The sequence below is a fragment of the Cyclopterus lumpus genome, chromosome 13 (assembly GCF_009769545.1).
Source record: "Cyclopterus lumpus isolate fCycLum1 chromosome 13, fCycLum1.pri, whole genome shotgun sequence".
NCBI classification, from domain to species: domain Eukaryota; kingdom Metazoa; phylum Chordata; class Actinopteri; order Perciformes; family Cyclopteridae; genus Cyclopterus; species Cyclopterus lumpus.
The window spans coordinates 1,183,337-1,206,143 of NC_046978.1; the positions used below are offsets into that span (position 1 = coordinate 1,183,337).

The 22,807-nt window shown below is 39.8% G+C and overlaps 1 protein-coding gene across 1 annotated transcript in view; it reads left to right on the forward strand.

Annotated features, from left to right (window-relative positions):
• Positions 1-22,807, forward strand: part of grm5b (glutamate receptor, metabotropic 5b) — a 49,442-nt gene that overhangs the window by 13,698 nt on the left and 12,937 nt on the right. The window contains exon 7 of the mRNA XM_034548338.1: positions 22,343-22,578. Within this exon, the coding sequence (XP_034404229.1) occupies positions 22,343-22,578 (236 nt within the window). The remainder of the gene's footprint in view (positions 1-22,342; positions 22,579-22,807) is intronic.

Consider the following 22,807-nt stretch of genomic DNA (forward strand, 5'->3'; position numbering starts at 1 on the left):
GAACCCGATTGCTTTTGTCCTATCATTTCTCATTGTGTCAGCAGGCTACAGACCTATTAATGAATAGCTATGCTACCAACCACAACTACCAACACCACCACCACTTTCACATCTCCACATTTACACACACACTTATGGGCACAAATTCACATGGCCTCATGTCAATATATTTTCCCTAAATCAGCTTCAAGCGAAACATCATCTCCTTTCTCAAATGCAAATAATGTCCTATCAATGCCACTTAAATTAATCTGTTTCAGCCCCCATTTATCAAATTAATTTTCCTCCTTCCAAACACTGTTTTTTGTGATGATGCCTCTTTGGCAGGGCCCTATAGCAGTGGACAAATGCTGTCCGACTTGTTAGTCTACAAAATAATCACAAACCGTTAATCCTATAATGACGTATACCAGAAAGATTGCAGATTGTGTGTTTCTGTGACAACAAAGCCATCTACACATCTGTGAAGAAAATGCACGCACGCACACACACACACACACACACACACACACACACACACACACACACACACACACACACACACACACACACACGCTTACACAAAATGCACTGTCCCTCATAAAAACATTTCTATCCAGACCAGGCAGGGCAGCCAGTGATAATAGCTACGACTTATCATGTTGTTGACTTCACAGCAGTCAGTTTTCGTTTCCCTTCCCGAGCACTGTTTCCCTTTTACCTGTTACTGTATGTCCACTCAGCATTTATAAATGGCTGGATTTTCTCATTTACAGCAACATATTTCAGGGAAACATGATCTGTGATGCGCATGTCCTTGATGGGGAGATCCAAGTTGATAAGAAATTACCCAAATAATTGGTTAAAGAGTGCAAATCAATTATATAACTATATAATATTTTTAAAAATAAGTAAGTTTTCAACCTTACAATTCAAGCAGTGTAGTTACATTTCCATGGCAGCCAAAATATTACCACTGCTGGATTCTCTGTGTTTTCATACGAGGCAGATATTTGGTAAATGACTAACCGTTGAATAAATTGAAAGAGAATAGTTTGATTCAAAAGTCAAAAAGCACACTCCTTCATGGAAATATCCCCTGCCATATTTGGATGAATCCAGTATAGCAGCTGGGGTGATATGTGGCGCATACGCATGTTTATATGAATGGTGTTGAGTTGTAGTGGATTTTATATACACTTGCACATGTAAATAAGAGAGGTTATGTTTTAAATGAATACATAAAGAAAGTTATGATCATTAATTTGGGATATTATGAGGAATATTCTGAGGAATACATTATAAAGCATAAGAGAGGATCACTGTTTTATTATTCTGTTTGTTGATGACAAATGTAATGATTAACTGTATGATGCATGAGAATGAATGATGTTTTATTGTTTAGTTAAAAGGGATGCCGATTGAAACCTGAGATGTTGCTTTTATTCTGAAGGCAGGATAATAGGTTTTATTCTGAAGGGGAACTTCCTGTCCTTGACCGGAAGTGTGAGCTTTGACCCTGCTAGTTTATCGATTTGAGGCATTCTTTGAAGTGGCCAATGGAACTAACCCTCAGGTGTGAACCTCATGTCTTATTCGCTGGTCAGCAGCATGCTGTGTCTCTGAAAGGTATTCACATGAATACCTCCACTAACCAATGGGAGCTTAGCTCAGCGAATGGACTGCGAATAAAACTAATTGTGAGACGCGAATTTGGTCTCTTACGTGGTGACGCCAGACAGAACCTACTGGCTACGTCGGTAGACTGTGGAAGCGGAATCACGTGAGCGCGTCCGGGCCTGGACCATGTATGTATACAGATGACTCTTGTTTGTTATGATTAAATAATGAGTATTATATATCTCTGGCTTCGGAGCTTTTTCTTCCAAGCACCAGGCAGCTCGAGATTCTCAGAACTTTTACAATGGTAATGTGCATGTGTGGGTGCATCTGCGTATGTGTGTGTGAGGAAATGTGTAGAGGTTTTTGTGTGAAACGTCATATGGAGAGTAACTAATAATCACTGTTAGAAGAAAGACGCATTGATAATGCCAATGGCTATTTCAGGGAAATTTAGACGAGTGCCTGAAGACTTGTGTGCGACCCCACTGCCCTCTCATCTCTTATAACTCTCTCAAATGTCTTATCTTCGTCTCACTCTCCCTCATCATTAATAATCTTTTTCCTTATCTTATTTGTTCTCTTACCTCTCAGTTGTGACTTTATCTCATCGTCACTTTGTCCCTCTTTGAATCCAGCTGCTTGTGTTTTGTTCGAGTGTAGGAGTGTGATCTATGCCAACTGAGACCCTGTACTGATCGTTTAATGGAGGTCAGATCCCTGCCGTGTCCCACTTCTCACCACAGCTGTCTGAAGGCCGCACCTTCTCGTGATTTTAAATTGAGAGAAGTTAAACGGAATCTTGTGGCTCTGAGAGGTCTCAAAGCTGCTCGTCAAACTGAGCGAGGAGAGGGGAGGAAAGATGCAGAAAGGCAAGGAAATAGAAAGAAGGGAGAAGGTGTGTGTGTGTGTGTGTCATTCAAATATCATTGTAATAAAAGATTTTGTGTCAGACATGATTGCTCGCAGTAGGAGTGTAATTTATGCATTACTGCCGGGTTTGGGATGTATCTGCCCTTCCAAACACACATTAACACAGGCACACATTAAGACAGAGGTGCTGATGCACACACTCCACAGACTGTACGTACACACACAACCACGGCCTATTCCAGTCTATATTCTAATATCATGTTAATTTACCATTGATTAAAACAGGAGCTGATTAGTGTCATTTAATTGGTGAAAAGTTGGACATTCATTCTGCTCTTTACATTAAAAGATGGCTGGTAATTAAACACAGGGGAATATGTAGGAAAGAATGATGGATGGAAAAGTTTATGAGTTTGTGCATCAGATAATGTGAGACTGTGCATTTAGGCAGGTGTGTCTTTGTTTGTAAATGAGTGACTAGGTTTTGTGATCTTCCTACGGCGCGATCTGTAAAGGTTGTAATATCAATATGTGGACTGTGGCTTCATGGATTCTCTCTGCAGGTCCACTGCAGGACACATTTCCACACAAACACACGCACGCACGCGTGCACACACATACTGCATGTTTTTTGACTTGCGAGGAAACTGGAAATGTGTCTAAACTATGGGTTGAAAAAATGTAATGACTGAAATATTGTTCTGAAAGGGGCATCTAGCTTAGGGGCCGAACACATCTATGTCTTCTCTGGGAATGTTTGGATTTGTTTAAGCCTAATCGCTAATCCACCTGACACTTACATTTTTCCCCAACAAATGATTTCTATTCCTTGTAGAAATGAATGAGCCTATGTCCATTCAAATGTGATATCTGATTTAGCAGAAACCCCTGATGGCTTATCTTCAGTGAGCCAAAGTCCTGATGTCATGTCTGGGATGGCCTCCAGCTTCTTTAACTCAATGCAATCTCTCCAACTAAAAAAACTACAGCACAGGTGCTTTCATAAGTCTCTTCTTTCGTCATTCTTCCAACTTTGTAACTGTTACTCTGTTTGGTCCTCTGAGCTGCTGTTATTATTAGGGCGTGGTCTGTTTTGTTACTTAGGGATGATTATTTTCGGATAAACTCAGTTTTACAGATCTGTCTATTAAATCAACTCATCAAGTAGTTAACTAAATTCTGAGTGAACTCCTTTAGTTGAGGACAGCCCTCCTGTTATATCAGACATGTCAGCGCTAGCCGCAACAGACATTGACTTATTTTGTCTGTCGAGCCATGATTCATAACCCGAGATGGTCAAGGGCTTATGGGTAATGGTGTTTGTGGTAGCAACCTGTCAATCACAAGGTAGCTCCGCCCTAAAGCATACCCTGCTTTATTGTCAATTTTACTCTGAATGGGACCATCATTTACTAAATGAACATCATGCTGTATTAAGGAAGACTTTAAACTACCGTGTTTACAATGTCAATTGAGTCAATTTATCATTGAGTTCTATACAATCGTACTTCTTTTGCAGCCAGAGGAGACGCCCACTGATTGCCATTAGAAAGAATGCAAGTTCCGCATTGGCTTCACTTTTCAGTGCTGAAGATTGCCACCTGGTTAAAATGTGAAGGGTCACTTTATGGCCGTTTTGGTTTGTGTTACACCAAGCTCTGTGCTCCTCTCACAATGTGTAGCTCTAAGACCTCTGGAAATGTTACGGTTAGGCTGTCAATAGGAAAAGTGTCAAACGCATTTTCCACGATGGCAATGTTTTTCAAGCCAGGTCTTCTTTCAGATCTTCACTTTTTGTCTTTCGTGTTTATATTGAGTCTGTCAGCAGAAATATGCACTTACTTGCACAACGTGTTGTGTCTTTTATCTTCACGATGTGTACACTGCAGACTGAGTGAACTCGATCAGGACAGTTTTTGACATTAAGTTAATGCCAATCATTGCCAAGAAACCTAACTTTATTTGATACAAAATGTAACACTCAAAACTGTAGTTATTGACAAATATGCACATATTTGGTAATGTGTTAGAAAAGTGGCCATCAACTTTCATTGGATTTTACATGTGTTTTTGTCAATGTTATTGACATTCTTTTCAGGCCCCTTTTCTGTGAAGTTTGAACAGAAAGTTCCTTGGATCTCTTTCTTACTTGGTGTTATAAGTGTCAACCACATATCAAAGAACTCAGCAGGTTTTTTTCTCTTGGAACACTGCTTTGTCACTTTTTGACCTTTTTATATGTGATATTTTCTAAGTGCAGCCTGAACCTGGTCAACCCATGCATCATTCCAAGGTATATAAGTAATACTAATTTAAATACATTTAGATATATAGTACCTTTCAAAACAGAGTTACAAAGTGCTTCACAAATAATAACAACATTATAATAATAATAGAAACACATCTTGGAGTTACCTGGATGCCAAAGCAGGGAGGCTAAAATGGGGTTTATGTGAACTATTATGTTTGATGCAGACGACATAGCAGCCATAATAATTCCAACATATTAAAATACAACATACACAACATTCTACATGCATGCAACATACCATTAGATTTGGTAAAGTAACAGATTAAAGGATATATTTAAAGTTACACACATTTCAACATTGCAATGATGTTACTTTCACAGTTCAATGTACAGTATTCCTTGTTGAACAGCATATTTAAGTAAAATAAAGTAATCATATAGACTGGTGATAGCAATACTTTCTGGTTCCATGTTATTCATCCTTTTGAGTACACCAACATATGAGTGGCTTCTTTTCCTCCAAAAATCAAATCATTAAGCAGTTCTGCTGCTGCACATCCGCTTCATCTTTTTTCTCTCTGTTCCCACTGAAAGAGAGCGGCTGATTAATGACTGCGAGTGATCTCTTTGCAGAATGAGGATTCAAGAAAAGAAGAATACACAGGAATTTCTAATGGATATTCCAACTCTCAGTCTCTTGACAGGGAATTAAGACACACACACGCACATACACACACACGCACACACACACACACACACACACACACACACACACACACACACACACACACACACACACACACACACACACACACACACACTTGTATTCACTTGACTTACCCACATGTGCAACATGCAAAATAGCATGTGTGCATAGACACACTTGGCCGGACACACAAACACACCTACAAACACATACTCATCCTCTTATTGCTCTCCCAGGGAATGGCCTTATCCTCTTAGCACTCCAATGGGAAAAGTGCTGGGAATTAGAGGATAAGAGGGGCAGACAGATATAAGAGACAGAGAGACCGTCATAGTAGGAAAGTGAGGTAGAAAGAAGGTTAACCAGACTTAATATATTTGTCTTTTTTTTGACACAACAAATTGTGTTGTTTGCGTGGTGAGGCTTTTGTGAGCTTTCAGTTCGTAATTTTGCTGCTCAATATCTGAGATTTACACTGTGAGATTAACAGTTACGTCAGCCTGGCTCAGCATACTTGCACACTCACACACACACACACCAAAAATAATCCTTTTTATAGTCGCTGTTATAGTAATCCACACAGGAATCTAAAGGGTTCCCCCTTTGTTTCATTTTTGAGATATGCTAATGTTTTGCACATTCATTGAACTGTACTTTTTCTTACCCTGGTATCACGTTGACATGAATAAATTAATTTCATCAGGACCCAAATAAGCTCTGCTGCTGTGCGGACTCTTTCGTCCTTCCGTTCCCTGTCCACAGTTTCTGCCTCTGCCTACTTTATTTCCATAATCTGCAGCACCTTTTCTCACTCTTTCCCTCCTCTTCGAAACATACTTTCTTGTCATCCATCACACAGTTGAAAGGCTATGTGTACATTATTGCCCTGCCATCTCTTAAATTGCCTGGACAGGAAATGAATTGGCCTTAATTTAGCGCTGACTCTAAACCAGGCAGAGGTAATTAAGAGAAATATGAACTGTGATGCCTCTGAGAAATGGCGGACCCCTCGTGAAAAAAAAAGATGTGAATATGGAAAAATGAAAGCTTCTCAGTGTTTTTTCAGATTTTTCCTGTTTTGAAGTTGTTTTTCTGCTTTGGTATACACAGCACAGAAAAAAGGGACTTGAACAAATGGGATTTATGACACAGGTTGAGCGAAAGAATGCCACTAATCCTCAGTATTTCATTCACTCTTCTCTTTTGTCTTTTATAACGATTTTTAAGAAGTCAGCTCTTTCTGACGGACGAAGTAAAACTGATGCTTCTTTCCATTCATCACATCAGGCAATTTATTCAGTTGCCTGATGTGATGAATGGGTCACAGCGTGAAATGGGCCATTAAATTAAATGTTAACTCGAAATGGGTTGCCTTGCCTTTACTCTTACAAATACATTTAGGAAATGGACCGACTTTCACCGGCTTGACTAATATTTGTTTAGTTCCAAATGAACAGAGAAATACAGCGAAAAACTGAAAAGGTGGATGTTTTGGCAGAAAAACAAGTGAGAAACATCCAAGAAAGTTCAATCATTATCGTCTTTGCCCATACAAATGCATACATTACTGTGTTGAACCTATAGTATAAGTTGTATTACATCTGTATGAAGTCATCCAGTCATGTAAACCCAGATATACAAAGCAAACCAAACACATACTTGTACCTTTCACAACACATATGATTGTAGAGATGATCTAGGTGGTCATGTGAAAGCGTAATTCCTCTAGCAGCTGTTTTTTTGTACTTTGAGTCTAATGATGGGCTTTACAGCCAAAAGCTTCTTGGATTTTTTTGGTCTTTTTTTCTTTCAAAATAAGTAAGCAATGATAACACAATTTTTCTAATTATGTCATCTGTAGTCTGCTGTTGTAGAGTGACTCAACCTTGATTGTAACAATGAGATGAAACTTCAGAAACAAGAATGAAGAGAGGAAGTGAAATAGATGTCCATGGCTGCCAATTCAAATCCCTGATAGAGGAAGTTGATGGGCAACTCAATAAATGAGCTGTGAGAAAAATCTAACTGGCAATCCACAGATAGAGTCCCCATCAGAAATGTGTCTGACTGTCGGTACTACGGCTGCATACGCTTACAGATCTCTAATATACTGGAGTGTCTTGGGAGTCTGCTAAGGAGGTCATTTACAGAAAGCTGCGGAAGAAGTCTCGGGCCATTTTGCTCTATTGTGTAGACCGTCTTTGTTGTGTTCTGATGAGCCACAGCTTCTCCTTCAGTGGGCGTTTAATGTTCCCAAGTGATCCACTGAACAGTTTAGGCTCTAATTCATATCAGGTGCAATTTGTTGCTTTAAATAAACACGGTGTCAGCTTTAGTTTATAGCCTGACTCTTTATATTCACTAGTATTTCATTCTGCTTTTTATCTACTAATCTTTCTATTTAGAACGTTGACAGCTCAAAGTTTTTGGTTGACTGTGATCAAGATGAGGTTAATCAGGGTAACCTACCACAATCAGACAATAATTAACATGTAGAACTCAGACTATTGATTTATTGCTCTGTATTCAATCATTAGGTCTGTGTTGGGTGACTTTATGAAATGGTTTAACAATCTGATTGGCTTTGATATGTAATTATTTATCAGAAAGCTTTTGACAGACTGCGATCTGCAGGTGGTGGCCAGGTTTTGCATCAGCCCAAGCAGGCACCAGATTACAGGGAAAGAAAATCACTTTTAATTACCGTTGCAAACGTTTCAATACTTAGGTTACAACTTAAAAACTGCAGCTGTCATCTCAATTCTGTGCAGGCCATTAAATCTATATTTTTTCCCAGCTATTCAACATCAAAATGCTTGTTTCAACACAATTCTTCAACTGGATGACACCTAAAGTTGGAAGTCAAGGATATTGTCCCTGGACTCCAGCAAACAAAGACACCAAACCCTGTCACCCATTTGTCTATGTCTCCCTCACTTTCCCTCTTTTCCGGTGAGCTCAGTGAGACGGCTGTGATGTGTGCTGCATCACGGCCCCCGCACAGCTTGTTACCATAGCAACACAGGAGACGGAGAGCAAGAAAATTATAGAAAGACAGAGATAGTGAGAGAGTGTGTGATAGAGAAAGTTTGCGAGAGAGAGATTAGGATGTTTACTTGTCTACTATACACATGCCTCCATCTGTGTCCTCTTACTATAGTAGGAGCACTTTCTGAATTCTTCTCTCAGATCCTTCGGTCAATTTGAGATTATTTCCTTTCAGATAGAGACATTGACGTACATGGCAACATATCTATGACACAGGTGACTGCCCAGGGGTAAAGGTATGCGGTTAAACAACGGTGCAACACAAATCATTAAACTGTGTTAATGTCTGGAGATATACTGCAAACGCCACATTATTTATTTATTGCAAAAGTTATTTTTGCTAAATAATCTGCTTTTACAATTGTTTCAAACTAGTGTCAAAGGAAAGTCCTTCAGATCATCAAGGCAATTCTGAATGAAAACTAGTAGTAGGTTCAAGGAGATACGAATATAGTCTGTGGCACACATAATTCAACATTTACTGTATATTAATGATCTGTATTACATTGGCTCGCTGTGTACTGATAGATAAAACGCCCTCTCAACGTAGATCCTATCTCAACAGTACAAGGAGTGCTGCAAATACCTGCTCTTGCTCAAGAATCACTGCAAGGCCGGGGTAATATCAATAAATACAAACAAAATGAAAGTAATAGTGTTTCAGAAAAACACAAAACATCCTCAGTCAAAAAATATTGGCTCTAGAGAACACCTAAAAGTATGTGTTGCTACTACAAATACCAAAGAGTGGCATCAAATTATTTCGCTAATGGTACTGAAGTGAAACAGACTCTTAATAATGCAGCATTAGGCTTTTATGTGGGAAATCACAAATCCATCACTGACATTCATGACTTTAAGAAAAACTCATTCTTATGCGCAAACCCGAGCGACCAAGTCTGACAGAGACCGGCTGCCACAGTAGAAACACTGCTACCCAGAGACCAGAGGATGCCAACAGTGTTAATTAGGACACACAGAGGACAAGCAGCATTTATTACTCTTCTCCTCGGAACATAAATAATATCTTTGGATTACATCATCACCCACCATCAGAGTGAAAACATCTGTCTAGTGATAACTATGTCAATCCATGTTTATGTACACTGTGTACAGGGATGTGAATTATTATATTTGCATACTTACAGCTAATATATATATATATATTCCATTTTGGCTTATTAATCAATGATCAGGTTAATCAGTTTTATCATGTTGTTTTATGTGTGGTGTCAATGGCTAACAATCATACATGCAAATAAAGCATATTTAGTTTAGAACAAGAGAACAAAAGAGGAGAGCTCTGGTTGAGAAATGTGGTACCAATGTTATTAAAGTCTAGTACTATCTTTCTCTGACACACACACACACACACACACACACACACACGATTCTGTGGGCGATTAGCTGAATGACTCGTTACCGGGCATTAGCCTCACCTCTCCTTGCTAATCCCTGCTGTCAAACAGACAAGCTATATGTGTGTGTGTGTGTGTGTGTGTGTGTGTGTGTGTGTGTGTGTGTGTGCGTGTGTGTGTGCGTGTGCGCGCGCGTGCATGCGTACATACTCACATATGCGCAGCCTAACCAGTATAATTATTGCCATTGTGTAAAGCAGGGAATAGCTCTGACTGCCTCTTCTAAGCTACAAGCACATCATTAGGTTGCACAATACTTTCTATTAATGGCTGTGTGTGCGTGTGTGTAGAGAAGAGTGTGTGGTGTGATTTCTGTGTACTTGTTTGAATTTATATAGGTTGCATTAGAGATTGTTGTCTTGAGTCTTGATGGCCAGTGAAGTGAGACCTAAATTGAATTTTTTTAACTCTATTGTTGTAAAATTATAAATGTATAGTTGAATTTTGGTGTATATAATATATTGCAATGTAAATTGACTTTCAATTATTTGTGTTATGTAAAGGTCATTAGCACAACCTTTAGAGATTGTTGGTTGAAGGTTCAGGTGAGTCAGTGGTCGCTGTAATCGATCCTCGTATCATGTCTACTGACGAGTTTCTATTCAATAATCAAGCTATTCTTAAGTGAACTTTGGAAATGTTGCAAATAACGAAATATAAAGAATATACCGGTCAGGTTTGGCGCAATTAAACTTTGTTAGAAGTTGGTCCCTTAGGCTACACGAGGCTGTGACCCTCCAGTAGAACTAGGCTAGAGGTTGCAAACCAGAAACAAAACAAGTCGGCTTGGCTTTCCATCTCATAGAGAGGAATCTTCAAGATGTTGTTACAATTGGGTTAGTTTGAATAGTATTTTTCACGTCAGCTAGTATTGCCCATGGTTAATGTTGTCCGCACACGAAGACAAGCATTCGCACGTTACGATAATATCCGAGATGATGCAGACAGTGGAAACAGCTGACCAGTCATGTTAAGTGTTCACTATTTTTAATAATTTATTTGGCAAAGGCGTTTCCATAACCCATTTAACTATTTTTCAAAGAAGGCAAAACCTCAAGCAATAGAAAAAAACCTTTCGCAATATGGAAAATTCTATCTAATTTTGCCATTGTTGATTCATTTGACGGATTTTAAATGGAAATATCTTCGCCAAGTAGTCTGGTCCCAGATTGGGACGTTGCCTTTGAAAGTCAGTTAAACCTCTTGGATGTGGACAGTGATCTTAGATTGTAGAAACTGCTGCATTTCTTTGCTGAGAAGAAAATAAAATGTTAGGAGTGTTGAAGAAGGAGAGGGGATCAGGGGGAGAGAGTGATGTTACTTTAGTGTAGTATTATTTCCTCAGCAGGTAATATCACAATGTCCGTTGTACTGAATATGAGAGATAACACTTTTATGTGTGAAGCAATACAAAGTAATGAGGCCAGACTAGGAGAAATATACATCCTCTCTCTCTCTCTTTCTCTCTCTCTCTCTCTCTCTTCCCGCCTGACATCGTTCCTCCATCTCGCTTTCCTTCTCCACTTTTTTAGAGAGTTGTTCTTTTACCATTACCAGTATCAAAAATGCCTCCGATACAGCCTAAAATGTTGAATTGGGTATCGCCACGTATGAGAGTCTATGCATAGATCCACTATCACATTATCATATAATTTATCAGCTCATTTAGGGTACAAAGAAACAATGGCACCAATTGTCACTCCCTACCTGATCCGTACATCCTGCCCATTCGGTACTGTTCATGTGCAAACTGGTTAAACATTCTCATGCACCCTATTTATGGCCTGATAATGCTCAGTTTCAGGAGGAGAGCTAGCCGGTGTGCAGCACAGACCTGCTTGGCTAACAGCTAACTTTACCAGAGGTTGCATTGAGTTACATTATGGTATGTTCAAGCTCCCCTCGGTACAAATTTGTATTGGGCGAAGGTCAATTAAAACGTTATCATTTGTTCAAATGTAATCTTGTAAAATGTAGTTGTTACCAATGAACAAAACACACTTGTTTGAAAGATATGTTTTTTTTACAGCAATATGAAATAGATACTAGAGAGGGAATTATTACCTGTTTAGTTTTTTTAACACTGGCCGATATACAAGAGGTGTCAGGAAAGAAAAAATGGGATTGAAGCTTCTCTACTGCTCAGCTCACTTCTTTACCTCGAACACTATTGCTTTTGCTGTCACTCTTTTTTCTCGACCTCGCCACGAAACACAGTTACAAAACACTCCCGTCTCCTTTTCGATCCTCCCTTCTCGCCCTCTGTCACTTTATCTTTCCCTCCCAGAGATCATATCTGTGTCATTGCATCGTCAGTCCCTCTGTCTCTCTCAATCCCGCCTTATATCTATGGATTTGGTTGTCTTTAACCTCTTCACATGCTTTCTGGTGTTTCTTTCATGTGTTTCATTGTCTGTTGTTTGCAGTTTTTGTTCCTTTTTCCATTTGTTTCAATTGTATTTCTTCTTCATCCCCACTGCTCAGTTTCCACTTTTTTTGGGACCTCTATTTGTCCGAAAATATTGAGATATAAAAAAAGTCAAAAGTCACTTCACTTGTATAGCAACACAAACATTCACACAATTGAACGGATCTTCCCACATCTGACTGAATCCAGACAAAGATCCTAGCTGGAGGGGAATATTGTCTGTTATCTGCACTCATCTATCTTTCTTCTCTTCTACCCTCCTCATTCTCTACCCTACCATCTCAAGTTATTTTCACTGGTCATCTCCCTCTTTCCTCTTTCTAATTTCACTGTTTTCTTTCTTTTGTTCTCATCTCTTCACTACCTCAGTTTGTGGAGTGAACAGGGGTGATCCTGCCGAAGGGAAATACTAATTGTGTTTCTCATTTAACAAACACAAAAGTCAGTCCTAATTTAAATTTAAATTCAAGCTGCATGTCAACTTAGTTGGTATAAAGGATGTCTGCCAATATTAAAATGGAAATCCATGGTCCACTTCACCGTGTTCAGGCACTCTATAAACAATCCTCTTTTAACGTTATATATTTATCTGTTTTTACTTGTTTTCTGTTTTCAGCTTCAACAAAGTAATTGATTTACAAAGCTTAAGTCTGCAAGGAAGTGGACACTTTGTATTTGAATGGAAGTTCAATGCCATGCTTTTTGCGCACAAGATAAAATGTTTCCAATTCTACTTTAGTAGGTAGAGATTGGGAGGTTTTGTGCTTCAGTTTCCATTTGGAAATCACTGATCAAAGGATATACACACATGGTCCTAGACATATTGTGATGTGCCTTGGGAAGGATTTACTGTAGTTGTTTGTTGTTTTCCTTGCTCCGCTTTCTACTAATTACTGCTTCTATCTGACCTCCTAACCCATCTCTTTTTATCTTTATCTTTATCCACTCCACACTGCCATTGATCGATAGGCAATTGGTTTAATAATGACCACAAATTGAATTGGACATTTTCCAACGTGTTGCCTCCACCACTGCATTTGAACATGTGTGTCCTTGTGGACTTAACGTAAAAGTAATAAACCACAGTGTGATGTTTTTGCAACAACTTTGCAAAAAAACTATTCCCCATTGCTTTTGGCAAGAAGGACATTTTCTCAATGACAAACAGTGATAGAGTGAGTTTGAACAAGCCCTGAAGGTCAATACACATTGCTAACGTTAGCATGCTAAAAAAGGAAACTCTCATTGTTCTCCATTAAGAGCTTTTTGTGAGTTTCCATCACGACTTCTTCTTTCTCGTAATGCCTCCCTCTCCGAGTGACCTTCTCTGAGCTGTAGTTTGCTTCAATGAGTCAGTCCAGAATGAATATGAATCAATCTAATGGGATGAGTGACCATCGCATTTTTGCTTTGTGCATATCATAAATAGGAGGACAACTTTAATCCAGGTCCCCCTGAAAATGGTCTAGCCTTGTCTTCTATTTTTTATGTCTCTTCTCTTTCTCCCCTGCCAGTTTTTTCTCTCTCTACCAGTCTCTATTGAATATTATCTGTAACTTTTTAGTTTCTCCTCTGCCTTGACAGTTTTGTTTCTGTCCCCACGTCACATATCAAATCAGCCTCTGTTGCCCGATGCCCAAGGGAAATCAGCAATGTTCCGAAAATCTGAAATACACCCCGTTTGCCGAAGCTAGCCTGGACAAAGTGTGTGTATGTGGGTGAATGTGAGAAAGAGGAGGGTGTATGTCTATCTCTTTTTAGACGGTTGAGGAGGTGAGGGCTTTTCTAAGGGTTGACGATCTTCAATTTCATTTCAAAAGGCTCACTTTTGAGTTTGAGGATATGGCAAGTGTTAAGATTGGGGTCCAGAATGACACTGTATCACTGGAATACTTTCATTGTAACACTAATGTTGTGACGCTAAGGTAGAGATGCTTATTTCCTATGAGGGTGATTTATATTGTATAAGATGTTGAAACCTTCCCCGTCTATAGATATGATTATTTAAAGTCTGTTAGACATCCCTTGATTTATTTGCCTTTTTTTCCAGACAATTAGTAACTGACTTTCAGCAATGTTTAGCCAAAGTAATTATGGTTCTGTGAAAGATTGAGTAATAGTCAAGCAGCAACCTCTGGTGCTGAGAAATGAAGCCAATGCGAAAGTGCCAAAAAGTAAGTTCTTCATATTCCCACTCGAGGCTCGCTCCAAAAACAAGTCATAAACCCTTATGTTAAAATGCCCAACTATACTGCAGAAATAAACATGTTTACTGCCAAGGTACAACAAACTGTTTTGGCCATGCTGATAACTCTGTTTATGACAACTGTTCGGTGGGGGGTGAAGTTTTATATAACTCACGAGTTTAAGTTATATTAAGGCATACAGTTAGGCATAATTTGAGTGACAGGTGGGAACCTTACCAGGTAGCTGCTAGCTGTCTGTTTTGTGTCACCTGGGCCGCCTCAGCTCCACCGATGATCCACCTCTTTGCCAATTTTTTGTGTTAGGCTGTTTTGTCACTAACAAGACGATGACGGCCAGAGACACCCACTGTGAGCTTCACAACAGCTCTTCAGAAACCTATGGGTGAGTCACGGAGACAAGACAATGTCCATATTTTGTCTATTTTGTCCATAGTCATAGCATTACACATTCATTAAAATGTAATTAAATATTAGAACAAATAGCAAATGAAGCAGCAGAAAAAAATAACACACTTAAAGGAGTAAACACATGCTTTAAAGATGGTCAGCCAGTGATTCATTAAGAAAAAGACACAGATTGAAGGGAGAACAAGTGATAGATAGATGGATGGAGAATGCACAAGACCAAAGAGCCGTCTTGGAACAAGAAAAGGGTGGAGAAAATGAGGAAATCAGCGTGTGAGAAAAGGATAAGGAGAGAAGGATGAAGTGGAAAAATGGGAAGAGATAAAAAAAATAGGATCCAGATATGGGGAGAAAAGAGAAACCGGAAAAAGATGAGAGGTGAGAGACTGTCAGAAAAAATAGAGACAGAGGCTAATGAAGTGTGTCATTGATAGATGAGTAGAAGTGAACCTGCCAAGGTAAGCAGGCTTAGGCTGTTCTGCTGCGTATGTGTGCGTGTTATTGAATAACGGGCGTGCAAAGTGGTCCGATCACTCACATAATTACACAGTTGGGTACACACACGGACACAGGCCTTGCATCCGACTCTCTCTGTAACACACACACACACATCTAGAGTTTAGCACCACTGTGCCTGAGTCAGTTTTGACATTTGGTTTAATGAGTTCAGCTGTTGTCATGGTGAACTTTGACCTCCGTTTGGCTGTGGCTGTTTATAGATGAGGTGTCGTGGCTGAGGACAACTGGTTGATACTTTTTGCAGTTTGTCAAAAAAATGGCTTACTTTAGCCCTTTAGCCTCACTCTCAAACCTTCCATGAATTTAGTCTACTCTTCTCTATGTCACTCATATGTCTACAGGCTAACTAGACAATGAAAAATACAAACTGTGACTTAATCAAGGCGTGTGCCAAGTCGTCGGAAAGTCATCGTATCTGATGCTACTGGGCTTTTTCATCACACTTTGGAGGCCTCCCCCCCTTGCCATTAATCATCGAACCTCAAAAACTACAACATGCATTGCTGCAGGAGGAACTGATGCTTATATTCCAACTACTAACTCTGCTTCACACATCATGCTCCATAGGATTAGCAAAAAACACACCCAACCAGTGTTTTGCATGTATTTTCCTATTTGGTTGAAATAGTCTGCTACAGATTACTTTGTGTGATGACACAAATTGACAGTTGCTGTGTTGAGGCACTACCTTAACTTAGATGAACAGACACATTCTGAATGCATCAAACAACGAAGATTCACAGAATACTTTGGACAACATCTGTTTGTTTGTTTATTTGTTTTTTAGGTTTTAATTTTGAAAGAAAGGCTTGTGCTCGTAAATTTGCAGCTGTTGAGCTGTTGGATGTTCACAGACATGCAGAGCAGCTTACTTTTTTTTTTTCTATAATTTGTTCCCGTTTTTTAGATTTTAACCGTCCGTCCAGTGGCGGCTGGCTAATAGAGGGGCCACGGGACCTGGCCCTCCTAATTATAATATTCATATTAATAAATTATAAAAATGTTCTATATTTGTTGGAAATATGGAATATACCCAGTAATATTTGGAAAATAGGATATCTGCGCAAAATATATGCTTTTCCTGCACTTACTGCACGACCTCTCTGCCTGTCTTCTCGTCTCAGCTGCGCTGGGGCCGAATCGATTCGGCCCAAAAGACACGAGTCAGAAGCAGTTTAGCCTATTACTAATTAAACATATGAATGAGCAACATACAATTTTGCCAATCAGCATCCTAAAATAGGTTCAGCTTTGGGCCAAAGTCGTCTGTTCTCGTCAGGCGCTATTTTAACGACATGACAACGGCGAGCGTGAGCACTTCTCTTCCAAAAAGACCCGATCTGGTAAAATCTCTCCTCCAAGACCCGTTTGAGAGAAGAACTTTGGCGGAGAAACTACGAGTAAAACCGCTGGGCCCAGATCAACCGGACCTCACAAGAAGACAACAGACTGGCTGAAAGGGAAGCAGCACATGAAGCTGCTGTAGAGACCGGTGCACCCAGAAGGTTTGATTAGCTTGATGCTGTCGTGCTAATGCCGTATTTTGCTTTATAGATCAACAGGGGACAGATCTAGCATGGACAGATATGGGAGTAAGGGACACGTGATTTATATTATACGATATTGATATTTTATTATAATATATTTATGATATTTATATTGTATATTATATTATATGGTATTTATATAGCATATCATACTGAATATTATTATATATATATATATATATATATATATATAAATATAGTGAATTGTATGAATAAGATGTCCTTATTATGTCAGTGTTGGAATAAATGTTAAATATTTAAGTAGCAATGCGTGTTTGATAGTTTCTTTGCATTGAATCATACTGGGATGTTTGCTGAAATTGATTGGATGGCCCAACCAAAAAAAGATCCCACCAGCCACCACTGCGTCTGTCTGTGTACTCTTCCCCAACTTGTGTTGTCTGTCCAGCTAATTAATGTTGTCAGGTTTGGTTGGTGGACTGCTGGTGTGTTTAGTTGGAAGCAGCAGATGCTCGTTTAGAATCTCTGCCAGGTTGCCATGGCAGCTAGAGCGCGGGTGGGTTGGGGTCAGGTGGCATGATATTATTGAACCTAGACATTAATTAATGAAGTGACCTGTTGGCAGCATAGCTTCAGATCAGATGCAAATATTTTGCCAGTACAAAATCACATTTTCCACACCAAAGCCAATCTCAGTCCAGCGAGTAGACAACAATCCAGATTTGTAGTCTGCGTAAAAAGCTGAAATGGCAACGCATGCTTCCACCCCCTACTCGCTCATACAACATGTATTGTGACAAATGCCTGCACCACGGAAGTCATCGGGAAACAATAACACAAATGAATATTTACTTTAATCTGTGGATCCCCAAACACTGATCAAATATCATCAACTCACTTTAATTTGGATGAAATGCTCAAAAGGGATGGCCTTGTTTAGCTGGAGGGAATGGGATGTAATCAAGTCAGCTTTCATTTTATTTTCAATACAGAGCTCACACTTTGATACTGTCCCAATACTGTGACCTTTTCCATTCTTTACCCTTTTTTCTTCTGTGGTCACAATGAAGAAGTCCTTATTTACCTACTACTTGAGCATTGCTCACTTTTCTAAAATCTTAGATGTTTTTTAAACTCTCTTCAAAGAATAACCAAATCACATCTTGGATGTAAATCCTTGCCCTTGTCCATATGTGCAGTTACTGTCACGGTTTGTTTGTGGTAAAAATGTTACAAACTTAACTGTGTTGGTTCATACATTTTGTCAAAAAAGTCAGAATCCACTTCGTATCTAAATGCATCCTTCTTGTTTTCCCGGAGAGAGAACAGATGTTACAGATTTTAAAGAATTTATCAGAAAATATATTAACTGCAAGTTGCATAAAAGATGCATTCATTCTGTGCTTTTTGTATTCCTGTCCCCAAATCCCACTGGCCAACCTTTGCCGGAAGCCAATGTCTGGCTTGAGATGAATTTCCCGACCAAGAAACGTAAAAATGTATAATCACTCGCAAATGAGTTCCAGTTTCTATTTATACTTTGAATGAACAGAATGGAAAGGCAATCGCCCCAGGCCACAGTATGTAGAATTGGTTTTTAAAAGTTCTGCTTAAGGTAGTGCGTTGGCCTAAAACACTGGCATACTGTACTATTATGCAAATTGCATTTTCAATATTGGTAGAGACAGGACATCCAATGTTAATTGAATAGTGAATAGAAAAGCGTGTGTGTGTGTGTGTGTGTGTGTGAGCGAGAGAGAGAGAGAGAGAGAGAGAGGGTGGTGCATGTGTGTGTGTGTGCAGTGTATGCATATGCATACACTTAAAATCCGGTGTGCTCTAATGAGACACAAAGTACAGACAGCAGGTTGAGCGTGGGCTGGAAACCATGGCAACGGCCTTGAGCTCTTCAACATTTGTGGAGACAGACACACAGAGAGAGAGAGAGAGAGAGAACCAGGTTAACATCATATATTATATAGCATGTTATATCGATCATAAATAGGGTTAGTGATTGGTCAGACTATAGCTCAGTTTGTTGATAGCTTAATGTTAATGATTTTCAAAAATCATAAAAGTGGTGCTGTTTTGAGAAGATTATCTTGCTGAACAAAACATGTAAGTATCGTGAACTTGTGTTTGCCACAAAGCTTATTTTCTGCAATGATCCAAAATCCAACAGTCCAGGGAACCAGTGCAATGCTTGCTTTCCGTCATCAAAAATACGACATTCCCGCAGCATTCTACTATCATACATTATCAGTGGCTGTGTCAGTCATAGCCAATCACATCAGCTCCTCTCATATCTGTTATGCTGTGTTCCAGTATTTGAACATAGAGCAGTGATTAGCTGAAGCTCAATTACAGAATGACTGCTCACCATGTTGTCCATCCCTCATAGGTGGTTTGAGTTTGAAACTCTTTTTAACCGCGTGCAGTTACTGTAAAGGTTTATTTGTGGTGCAATTATTCAAAAGACTTATTTCCAGCATTGCGTTCAGCCTTGACACCAAGATTGCAGTTTGTTGTTTGAAAGACAGAAACATTCAGCCCCCACTGTGCCTCACCACCTACTTTGAGCGACACCACGATAACCAAAGAGGTGAAGACAGACCTCACTGTGTGAGAACAAGTGCATGCACGGTCAGTATCATTTTCAGGTTGCTTTAAGTGAAAGCCTTCCTGTATCGAAGAAACTAACTGTAATGTCTCCATACATATTTGGAACATGCCAAAATTATCATATAATGAATGATGACATTTTAGTAAGTCAAAATGTCATTTTGGCCTGTGTGAAAACTCTATTGTACTAGCCTGCCCTACTGATTAAATGTTGCTTGCCAGAGGTGTATGTGGTGTGTATTAAAGAAAGTAAATGAGAAAAAAACAGTCAAAGCAGAAGAGGACATATTGGCAGACGGATGCAGTGGAATGTGACAAAGTGGGAGGATAAAAGGAAGAGGATGGTGGAAAAACTGAGCAGCGGAGCTCGAGGAGAAGCGGAAGGTGTTAATGAGAGATGGATGAGCAAGAAAAAATAAGAAATCTATCAACAGGATGGGAATGGATTGATTAACTCCTTGTCAATCCATTAGATTTTGTCTTTATTTTGTCTCCTTTCTCAAAATCTTTGTTTTTCACTCCATCCAATGTGTCTCATAATGTCAATACCACAATGACTCGGAGCAAATACGTGAATACACCAAATCCTGCCATTGTGAGGAGATCCAGTGCGATGATAGCACGTTGTGCCTCTGCATGGGACAGCGTCCTCTGCATGGCACCAGCCCCGAAAACGGCCAATGGTTTGAGCAGTAGGCCTGAGGCGGTATGCTTGAGTCCCAATTCAATAGTACCACGATACTTGGGTGCTGAATCAATGTGCATTGCGATTTTTATGTATTGCTTTTAAGATATTGTAATTTTTGTTGACATTTTTGACACTAGACCATGGGAAAAAGTATAATGATACACTTCTCGGATGTTTTACTCATACAACATATTTTTACGTTCCGTATGTAGTCAGAGATGCCTTGAACTCATTGTCAGGACCATTGCTCACCCCCACAACCCTTTCCCACCATAGAAATGTGACACCATAAACTCACGCACACACACACACACACACACACACACATACACAAACATGTTGGCTCTCCAATCAGAATGAGGCTTGAAGGCCTGCTCTAGGAGAAAATTATTTGTGTTCTCTGGAGGCTCGGAGGGAAAGAAAGGAAGGAAGAAAGGAGAATTTCCACTGAAATAACCGGGGATCGTTGTCCTGCTTGAGGCCATGTTGGCATGTTGGCAGTAGTTGTGAAAGGAGGAGAGAAGATTTGTCATTCACATCGACGCCTCTCATTCCCTTCTTCTCTTTATCTCTCCCTTATACACACACACACGCACACACACACACACACACACACCATCTGTGCTTGCTTGAGAATCAGTAAACCCCAATCCCCCCCACCCCCCAAAAAAACATGCAAACTACAGCGATATGTCTCCCACAGTTTGTCAATGTGTGTGTATTGTGAGGAAGTTATATTCGTCTTGCTGGTGTCTGACAGGGCACGGCTGCTGAGCTGCAGCCAAAATACTCAATTTGACCTAGTTCATCTCAGCACCCGGCTGGTGTTTGTGCGTGTATGTGTCTGTGCGTAATGTTTATGCCTATTTGTCAGCGATATGATGAGTTTTGGACATTGCCCATAATGATGTAAGAGCTCCCTCCCACATATCCTCTCTGCTAATCATTCTGTTTGTACCTCCTTTTGTTTTTTAGTTTTTCTCCCTGATTTGCTATTTAGGCTTCTCATCTCTCGCCCGTCTTCAGAGTGTTTCTGTTGCTCATTCTCTTTGTTTGTCCCGTTCTCAAAGGAAACTGGAGCTCTCACCAAGTAAATGTCTGCATCAATACGTGTGTGTGAGTGGAATAGCATTTATTTGTTATGGTGACATATTGTTGCCCTTGCGCGTCACCTCTTGACCCCAAAATGTAATTTCATCCAATAAAAGACATGTCAGCTGTTCACTGCATGCACACACACATACACACATATATACACACACACACACATATATACACACACACACACACACACACACACACAGAGTTGTGTTTTTATGATTTTGGGAGACATTACATTGACTTACATTCATTTTCTGAACTTTATTAACTTAACCCTAACCATAACTGCTAACAGCCTAATCCTAAACCTAACCCTAACATTTAATCAAGTCTTCACCCTAAACGGTAATGATTCACGTTATGGGGACTATTTTGTCCCCATTCTGTTCCAAAAAGGAAGGCGAGTCCTCACAATGTGACCATGTAAACAGATTTATGTCCCCACAAGATGGTTGAAACGCGTCCACACAATTCCACTCTGTGAAGAAAGCTTAGCACTCTTAACGGGCTCCAGAGGCTGAGAAACTCATCTTTGCAACTCGGCACATGATCATTTTTATGTACAGTGCTTGCTCAGCTAATCAGGCAGGTTATTTGAACTACCAGTATAAAATCCCATAGAGGCTGGCCCTATAAAAGGTTTACAGACAGCACACCTACAAGAGGGTTCCTTTTAGATTTTGGAGGATCTCTCATAGAAACACAGACTCTGGAAACAGTAATGGAGTCCAGATAAGATGTAAGAGTTCGCTACTGGGAGCCATATTCATATTCTGTCCAATTAAGTTCTCTAAATGGCTTGTGTAGCATAACTATTTGGGAATGATCAAGCGATTCCACCAAATATTCAGAAGAAAACTGTGTACATTATGTCTTGATGGTGAAACAGTGGAGCAGGTATTTTAATTCTCACAGATAAATTGCTGAAGTTAATCCTATTTACTTGTCTTTGTTTTTCTGTGTGTGCAGTGACGGATGGGCAGACCGGTATGATGTAACAGATGGCTACGTTAGGGAAGCGGCGGGTGGTATTACCATCAAGCTCCAGTCGGCTGATGTGAAGTGGTTTGATGAGTACTACCTTAAACTTCGCCCTGAAAACAACCAAAGGAACCCCTGGTTTCCAGAGTTCTGGCAGCATCGTTTCCACTGTCGACTTAAAGGTCACCCGCAGGAGAGCCTCAAATACAACCGCACCTGTAGCAGTGAGTACAGACACAAAAAACATACCATTGGGATGAGACCTGAAATGTTTCTCTTGAACACCTGTAGTTGTGATTACGGACAAGGACAACACAGTGTGTCCCAGTTACAGCTGCACTTTACTTCTGTTTTGACCAGGACCATATGGGATACAGAGAAATGGAGTGGCTGCATTGTTTTGGTTCAACATAACATTTTTATTGACAGGCTTTCATAATGGCCAAATAACAT